Source organism: Zonotrichia leucophrys, chromosome 3 (genome assembly GCF_028769735.1).
Source record: "Zonotrichia leucophrys gambelii isolate GWCS_2022_RI chromosome 3, RI_Zleu_2.0, whole genome shotgun sequence".
Taxonomy (NCBI): Eukaryota; Metazoa; Chordata; class Aves; order Passeriformes; family Passerellidae; genus Zonotrichia; species Zonotrichia leucophrys.
The window spans coordinates 71,280,546-71,290,099 of NC_088172.1; the positions used below are offsets into that span (position 1 = coordinate 71,280,546).

Genomic DNA, 9,554 nt, shown 5'->3' on the forward strand with positions numbered 1-9,554 from the left:
ACAAAATAAAATGGCACCTCCTTTGTAAATAACAAAATTTTGCCCGTGCATTGTAATGGATAGGAGGGATACCCTCCCAGTGTCAGACACCTGCCCTTGCTGGGAATATACAGAGCAAATTCCCCCTAGCCTGGAGGGTAAGGGAGTTTTGAGTTAAAGTGTCTTAAGGAAGAACTTGAGCAAAACATCACACCGAACAACACTGCACATTTTAGAGCAATGAGAGGTGAGAGAGACACAGTACTTGGCATAATTTCTGGGAACTACATTTACAAACTGAGGCTGAAGATGAAGGATGCATCGAGGGAGATAAAGTTACAGAGTGAGTATGATTTCTGCAGGTAGGCACAGTCCTTTCAAGCAAAGCAGTGGAGAACCTGCACTGGCATATCCAGTCCCTAAAATGGTCTGTCTGGGTAGTAGACCATATTAATTTGGAATAAAACAAAAAAAAAAAGCCAAAACAAACAAACAAACAAACAAAAAACAAAACAAAAAAACCAAAAGAAACAGAAGAAAATAAATTCTCTGTAAACCATGCAATAACAAAATCGGTGGTCACATAAAAGTGCTGTCAGCTAGAGTAGTGAGTATGGGACACTGCATCTCTGTGCCATCAGATACATGTGCCAGTCTGGAGTGTTGCCTATATTGACTGACTGACTTTAAAAACCTGAAACAGACCATCCCAAAACAGAAAATCACCCCAACCAAAAGAACAGCTCAAACCAAACAACCCTTCTCCCTTCCTCCCCCAAGCCCTGACAGCATAACAGGGAAGAAGGTTGAAAATTCAAGGCAAGAAGAGCAATAGCACTGACACTCTCACTGAGGGCAGAGATCTCCTCAGCTGCATTTCAGGGGGAGTGTGCCTCAGGGGATGTTAGAGGTAGATCAAGAGTCCAGAAAGAAACCTCTGAATTTTGAAGTGCCTCCCTGTTACCAGGTGCCATCTCAGTAAAACAAAAGATAGAAAAATAAACAACTGAGAGAACTTGTTCCATCTTTTACAAGCTGTCACTAACGTTCACTCATAAGAAAAAACCCAGAAAAAAACCCAAACCAACCCCAAAAAACCCCAAACCAACCCCAAAATCCAAACCCAGCATACTAAGGCAATCCTGGTGAAAAAAGAGATTTCAACTGAGGTCAAAATGTGGTGAGAGAGAAGAAAAAAACCCAGCAGCTAGGCAGAAACTGAGCATTGCCACCCAGCATAAGGTTCAGAGAGGGATCACCACATCTCTCCCATAATGTAATGGATAGGAAGGATATGCAAGTCTGACTTGAGTTGCTCATCAGAGAGATGCTAGTTCTTCTGACATGGCAAAATACACAGATAATATGCAAATACTTCCGTAGTTTTGCAAACATTGTGAGGTAGGAGGAATAGGATGGACAGCAGCATTAAAAATGTTGTATTGCCCCTATTTAATTCAGTAGTAATCCTCCTGGAATAGCACTCTCTAACAGAGCACTTTAATCCACAGATGTCAAAAGCACTCCACAAGGGAATCTGGTGCTGTTATCCATGGTTTCTTGGGGACGAACAGAAGAGCTGCCAAGCAAGCTGGTGAAAGTCAGCTTGCTTGGCAGCCCTTCAGCTATTCACAAACTCCTGAGTCAGCGTGATGCCCACCAGCCCATGCAGAAAAGTAGCCAGAAGGCGTGACTAAGGAGACTGAAAATCTTTGTGCTGAAAGCAACTGAGAACATTGAGTTTGTTTAACTCTAAGAATATTGAAAAGTACATTGTAATTTTAAAACTATTTCTGTCAAATCACTCTATCCTGTGCATTCAGACATGCCCTATTTTTTCCTCATGTACCTGAGATGGTCATGAACAAGCAATAAGGGCCTGAGGCTGAATGCAGTTTCATTGTTAACATTGTTTCTGAAGAACTAAATTTGGCACATGTGAATTGATAGCTCTGAGCTGGTCATCCACATTTCCAATAGATTGGTTCACCTGTGCCCAGCCAAAATAGGTTATTATGCTTTCTACTTAGACTTGCTCTTATTAGACATTGTTGCATGGCCTTTACTTGTAAAACCTGGCAAGACTGAAATAGAAGAATGGGTGTTACAACTCAGCCATCACAGTTTAAAATATAAATGAAGCCTTAAGTGGAAGAACTCAAGAAGTGAGAGCAAAAGGTGAGGCTCAGTGTCACAAGACAAACTAAGCTCTTTCCTCAGCAAATAACCTTCCTCTAGGACAGAGATTGGATTGAGTATCAATGCAGAGCAGGCATGAATGAAATCAGTCACACAACTACACACACACAAGCATAAATGCCAGTCAGAAGAGGCTTGCTGCAAAAGATTTTCTGCCCAGAAAACTTTAATTAAAACAGTGATAAAACCCAGAGAATTTGCAAAGCTGTCATTAACTATTGCAACTGTGAAGTGACCCTACTCTGTTTTCAGTCTTTGCTGCCAATTATACACACACAATATCCTGTCCAGGGCATATTGCCAGTTCTGGCAGGAAGGAAAAGAGTCATCTTGTTTTAGACTTGACAAAGCATGGACAGATTATTTGTTCAATAAATGCAATCATTTTGGGGATGAATGTTCTGTGAATAGCTTGTTTCCTTTCCCACCTTCTCAGATTTATCTGTCAAACAAAATCCCAAAATAACACTCATTCTGTCACTTGTCAAGTAACAGTTTACTATTACCATTCAGAAGTGTTTTAAAGCATGTTTGGATCTTGTGGTCTGTTCAGATGGGATTGGTAATGCACTCAGCATGCCTTTCTGATGGAAGCATTCACAAAAAGTCGGAATTTGCCCTCTAATTAATACTCTCTCCTATTGACATAAAATTTCCTTTTATGCCTCGTATTTACTCTAACTGGCCCAGTTAAGAGTGAAATGAGGGAAAGCAAACAGGGAACAAATTATGCATAAATGCAGAAAAACACCCAACTTAAGAATTCCAGTAAATAATTTTGAAGCAAAAAAAGCTTTATATTTTTTCCCCTTGTCTAGAAGCCAGCAGCAGTGGGCAGTGCTTTTAAATTGTACCTCATAATTTAAACTGTACAAGGATTTTCCACAGTACTGCACCACTTATGGCATAGGCAAAAAGGGGTCAGATGTAATCCCAGCAGCAGGACAAGCTTTCACCTGTCTGCTGGAGACAGCTCTGAGCTCATTGAAGGGAAGGATGGGAGCAGACTGCTGCCTTCAGAAGGAGGATGCTGCCCCAGGTGACCTAGCACAGGGTAGCACAGCAGTTGCTGTCACTTGCAGATAGTCCCTCTAACAGTGGGTCACTGCTGTCGAGAGGGCATTGCACCTTCCCCACACTTTGCTGATCCCCTGGCCACAGCATTAACAAGGAGAATGATGGAACAGTGGCTCAGGTGTCAAGAAGCAGTGCAGTGGTCTCAGTGTCCATCAGCATTTACAAGATGCCCCACATACTCCCTCTGCTGGTTTGCTCTTGGTGTCAGTGTGTGACCCACTGCACTCAGGCTTCCATGCCTCAGGATGCTGAGGAGCCTCACCTGGATCCAAAACTGCCTGGCTGCTGTATCACATACAATGCACACATCAGTGCCCTGTCTGTCACAAATGACAGCTGTGCTACCTGTCACTTGTGAGACTTTCCAGAAGGGGACACACAGAGGTCTTATCTCAGCAAAAGGTGTGAGACCATGGCTCTTGGATATTCATGAGCTCTGCCAAGATGAGTGACTCTGGGAAGACTTGGCCAAATACAGTAAGGCTTTTAGGACTTTATCCTGAGAAGGTGAAGAGATTCAGAAGAACTCCATCTTCTGGATAAATGCTAACACCAATCACATACATCTCCTTGGTTTTGGAAAAGTGTATCATAATTTGCAACAAGCTGCACTGCCATACTTAAACTTGAAAGAGAAGAAAACACTTAGTAACTGCAGATGTGTTATCTCTGAAGCCGTTTTCCAAGGCATCAAAAACCCAAGAGTATCAAATATGAACAACTTTTGGGGTTTGTGTACGGAATCTAATCCAGAATAGATTCCTGCCAATAGACTGTCTTGCCAGAGCCCTAAAGCACCAGAGGTACAGGAAGCTAGCACATGGACTGGCCTTTTTTCTCTGCTGCCAGAAGGGCAAGAGGGTGTCTGTATGACAAAGCACTTGCTCTGCCACATCACAGCTCCCTGGATAGAATGAGTTATTGGTGTATGTAAAACTAATAACTATAAACTGCTGTGGCTGCTGCTTGTAGAACTGTGACAGTAGACCTTTGAGGAGAAAAGAAATTAGGGCTTTCCAGATTCATGTATACCTAACAGATTTTTTTCAAAAGTTATAATTTCCAAAAGGTATACCTACATCCATCAATTTTCACCAGATCTACACTACACTTAACTTGGAGTAGTGCTTCTGCTGGTTGTACATACTCTGTGAGAAAAGGAACTCAAGTTTTGAATCTTGAGTTAAGTTTCAAGAACAGCAGCTATGACATGCAAGCACTTGCAGGCTTGGCTGAAGGATCTGAAGAAATCAAATCTCCATAGCCTAAAGGCCCAGGCAGATATTTGCTAGAAGATGTGAGATCACTACCAGGAAGCAGCATAGGAGAACATCTCTGCTGGTTGATTTATGGAAGAAGTCTGAACTACCAGTGTGATGCAGAAGCAATACTGGGAGGGATCAGTAGAGTTGATAGAGTGTAAATATGAATGTGAATAGTGATGGCAAGACCCTGCTTGGATGCTGGATTCAGCCCTTGCTATAAAGCTGCTGGGATGACAGGGGAAAAGATCTTATGAGAGGAGATAAATAAATATAATTACCCCTGCTCCCCAGTCAACCAACCAACAAAAGAAAATTCCCTCAATTTCTTAATATAGGAATACAGAGGTAGGCTTCAAGGTATGATTGCTCCTTCAGGAATATAGATTGGCCATAGGGTGTCATTTGCAAGCAAAAATTTATTTCAATTAAAAGGAATGACCAAAAATTGCATAAAGTTGTTGTGATCACTTTAGCTAAGAATTTAGGTGAAAGCTCCTATCCAACAGAGAAACAAAATCAGGAATGTGCTTTCAATTGGAAGTGTGATAACAACACCAAAAAAACCCCTAGCCTGTTATATGAGGGAACATAATGGCTGTGTAAATGAGATTATACATTGCCTCTGTAGGGGACTGGCCTTGCTGACCTAAGATGTTCTTTCTAGTCCTAAGTGCAACTGCTTAATTGTTTAGCTGATAGTGCAGACATTTCCCAGCCATTCACGAGGGGATACCCAGATGTGAACAGAGTGGGGATAAATTGGAACACCTCTGATTTATCTTACTATCCCTCTCCTAAGATAGAAGCCATATATATTTCTATTAAAATCTCTGTTTTTGTTTTAAGCACAACTTTCCTTAATTTCTAGAGATAAAAATAAGAAAGTTTCATGTAAACATATTAAAATACTTAGCATTTGACATTTTAACTTCCACAAGCCTTTATCAAATGTAAGCAGAGGCCTAATAGGTGAATTGAAATATGTAATAAGTTAAGAATAAAAAAATCAGGCAAATAATTTAAAAACAGAGACATTTCTGTACATGCTGTTTAGAAGAACAGATTAAATAAAAGTTAAATTTTCTTCTATTTTTCTGTGAGGTCCTATAGTTGAAAATTTTTATTACCTACCATGCTTGCACTCTTTGAAATTTCATAAATTTTCCTTGTGTTTGGCAATAAGCCTGCCCAAAATAGATAATATTTAAACAAACAACCCAAAATTACAGTGGTATCAGAGTGCATTTATACTGAGTACCATCTTCAAAACTCTGTTATACACTTACAATATTTGTTCTCCAGCAGAACCAAAAAAAATACTTGGTATTGTGACTGCTAACAGAGGATAAGGTTCTAGTACTTAGATCTTTCTTAGATCCTATTTGAAGAAGTCCATTTCTATATGCATCCAGCATTTAAAGCAAGAACAATACAAACAATCAAAGTTAAGAATCACAAAAGGTATTTTGTGTTTCTCCAGAAGATAATTGTAGGATACCTACTGACTCTCAATAGCCATAAGTGAAAATCAGGGAATCATTTATTCAGTGCTACTAAAACACAAGAAAACATGGAATTATTATGTACTGCTGACAAGGTACTTCTTCTACTATCTTCCCACATATTAAGCTTAATGAACATTAGTTGAAAGTTTACAGGCCAGACTATATATTTTTCCTCAAGATTTCTGCATTGATTATAAACCTCTTTTCAACAAAAGCAAAATGTACTTCTCTGATCTTTCAATTGCTGAAAAAAAAAAGTGACAGTTTCTACCTTCTTGTTCCTTTAGGGATATCCAAATGAATTACTTTGAATTTGATAACAACATCTATTTAAGAGTTTCCTTTCACACCGAAACCAAATACCTACCTAAAGCCAACAGGTAGAAACCTATGATAGTCTCTCCTTGCTCTGTTACAGCTGCCTCTCTGGTCAGAAAACTGATGTTGTTGTTCCTCCAGGGTGCCTGTGCAGAGAAATGGACAGACATTTTCAGTGGAGCTTCTGATGCAGAAATCACCCTTCCCCAGAATGTCCTGGTGAATAAAATGGTTCCAGCCTTTTCCTCAGTTTCTGCTCGCTGTATTCAAGGGAGCTCTCAATAAGACTAATGATCTAAAGAAGGAAATCTCAAGGGACAGGAGCTTTGCAGCCTTCTGACCTATTCTTCTTCACTAATCCTATCTATTAATACAGCCTGTGAACCTGTGGCCAGCAAAAGACAGAAGACTTCCTTGAATCCTCATTACTGCTATGTGCAAAAATCTCTAATGAAGAGTGGGTATCTGACAAAAGAGACAACTTCCTCTAAAATAAAGTGACACCACATAACCTACAGGCTCACAGGCACACCCACACCATACTGATATGTTGCTTACATAACCGTACTTTCATCTTTTTTTCTTCATTGAAGATGAGTGGAATTTTAGTTCAAATGAAATTCAGGAAAAATCTCATACAAATTAAAAAATGGCACAGTGAAAAAAAAAAAACCAAACAGGGAGGTGTCACCACCTTCAAATGTGACTTTAACATAGCAGAAAAAATAATTAACTTACTTTACCAGCAGGATAGTTGTTAACTTAAAAAGAAGGGAAGGTAATTTCCAGTACAGGTTGAAAAAAATTGTAAGTACTTTGGATCATATTTTTTGAAAAAAATTGTAAGTACTTTGGATCATATTTTTAGACTGCTAAGGACCCTCCAAACTTGGAGTAAGCTCCATGTATGATGTGGGATTTTGCCCATACAGTTGAAAATGGAAATCTTGTTTTGTTGAAGTGCATGGGATTTGAGTCAGCTGAGAATATTTTTAGTCTTTTCTGAGGTATTATCAATCGTTGTTAAGAGAGGCCATATGTCAACTATCAGGTTGTAGTCATAACTAAAAAACATGAATCTAAATTAATTCATCTGGAGTAGCAAAGTGGTTAAGCATCCTTTCTGATTTTTTTCCCCTCACCCCAGTCTTCACACACTGGGAGTGATTAATACCTTGATCGGCTTGCAGTTTTCTCCTTCTTCCTTCTGGTGGCACCCTCCAGTGAAGAACAGAGGCTTTGCAAACTGCTGTGGTTTGTTTGGTGGGTCTGCAGGTGTCCGTGCTTCCAAAGGAGAGAAAGGCTCCCTCTGCAGATTACAGGAGCCTCGTTTCATGTCTCTCACTGCTTTAGTGGTGACCAATTTAGTGGCTTCACAGAGATTATCCCCAAGTGCCTTCACTATCTTCACAAAGTGCTTTGAAAGGATTAGAGCAGCATATGCTACGAGCAGCTCTATAACAGGACAAGAAAACTAAAATGCCATGGCAGTACAGACAAATAGTATAGACCCTGTTTGACACAGCTGTGACTGTGAGAAGGCACATAAAAAAATGGACTTGAATATTTCTGCTACCAGCAAACCTCCCCACCAGAAGAGCCTCTTCCTCCTCAGTCCACACCTTCTTGTGGGCTCCCCTTGCTGATGACTCCTTGGGATGGCAGGCAACAATCCATTCCATATTCCTCACAAGACAATGCATTAACCTCTTGTGTTGGCCCAGGCCAATCTTGGCAGAAAAACCTCGCTGGCCCCCCTCACAGATCCACTCGCCCCTTGGAACCACACGCACCTGCCCTTTGCATTGTGAGACGTGACAAACAATACTGTGGTACGTGAGATTTGATTTACCACATTTAGAGCACTTAAAGATGGGCCCTTTTCTGCCCATGGGTCCTCTTAAGATGGTGCATCAACCCCAGCATCCGAGTAAACGGGGTGGCAGAGCATGGACAAGATGGATTTTTGTCAGGGATGGACACAAGAAGAGTCCTGACCGGTGTTCTGCCCTTACTAGTCCTGGAAAGTGCCTCAGGTGTTTTAGGCTCTTCACTGCCTCTGGCTACACACTGAAATCATCCCGAGCCAGCCCAAACGGCAAGGTCTCATACGGCTCAGGGAGCTCTGCCACAGTCTCCAAAACAACTCCCAGATGACTCCAACCACACGAGCAAACACAGAGTTTACAAACTCCAAATGTACCAGATTGAAACCCTCTTCCCTGGGCACAGAGGGGAAAGATGAAACTTTGGCACCTCTGACCCTCAAATCCAAGGGGTCAGTCTGGGTGGCTGTCGATATAAATCACAAAGCCATTGATTGCACCATTGCAATAACTGGAAAAATACCAACAAGTCACAGTCCAAAGACAGTAAAAGTCAGCAGCTGTGTCCCTCCCAAACTGCCAGCTGTGTCCAACTCAAGCCCGTGGACAAGGCCCTGGGCAACAGCGAAATAACCGTGCCAATAATGTTGTTTCAGCAAGACCGTGAGACTACCGCTGGGCGGCGAGGCCAAGCCATAGGGAGGGCGATTTTCGCCTGTCACACTTGGACAAAAGCCGACTTCGTTACCGCAAAGGGATTCCAAAGGGGGCCGCGAGGAGGCGCGACTTAATATGCCCAGTCAGTAACTGTGCCTTCATCTCTTAAGAGTCGTAGCTACTCCCGCCCTAGAAGGAACCTGAAGCTCCCCTTTCCTGCAGGCTGGGTCCGCACAAGGGACACAGACAAAGCGAACGCGCCTCGGGACACAGCGGCGCCTCCCTCCCTGCCCTGCTGCCACAGGCTCAGCTGTGCCGCCCGGGGCCCTGTGCCCTCAGGGACAGCCGGGCCCCGCACCCACCTGAGCTACGGCGGCTCCAGGCCCCGGCCAGGCCGGGAAAAGGGCCCACAGCTCTGGGGGCACAGCAGCGAGCCTGGCTGGGAGCAGCCACACAGCATCTCAGTCCTGCCGGGATCTGTGCTCCACAGACCTCCGGAGAGAGCGCAGAGCCGGCCCCGCCCGGCCCCTGCCAGGCGCATCCCGCGGCCGCCCCGGAATCAGCGCTCGGGGCTGCACCTGAGGGCGCGGGGCAGCTGCTGCTGCAGGGTGAACGAGCGAGAAACCCCCGGAACCACTGATGTCTCAGGACACCTGACTAAAGGCAGTGATGCAATGACCGGATTAGGACACAAAAGGGCGATACAGCCCATTTTACAAAAGTACCAA

The 9,554-nt window shown here is 42.8% G+C and overlaps 1 protein-coding gene across 2 annotated transcripts in view; it reads right to left on the bottom strand.

The window, feature by feature from the left end:
* LOC135444949 (opsin-5-like) overlaps positions 1-7,781 on the bottom strand; it is a 29,936-nt gene extending 22,155 nt beyond the window's left edge. Inside the window, exons 1-2 of one of the 2 annotated variants that reach the window (XM_064707007.1) lie at positions 7,518-7,781; positions 6,393-6,489 (exon numbers count right to left, since the gene is read on the bottom strand). In XM_064707007.1, coding sequence (XP_064563077.1) covers positions 6,393-6,489; positions 7,518-7,679 — 259 coding nt within the window. In that variant the 5' untranslated portion in view covers positions 7,680-7,781. Of the gene's footprint in view, positions 1-6,392; positions 6,514-7,517 lie in introns of those variants that run through there. The other variant, XM_064707008.1, reaches the window with a different exon arrangement.
* Between the last annotated feature and the right edge of the window lie 1,773 nt (positions 7,782-9,554).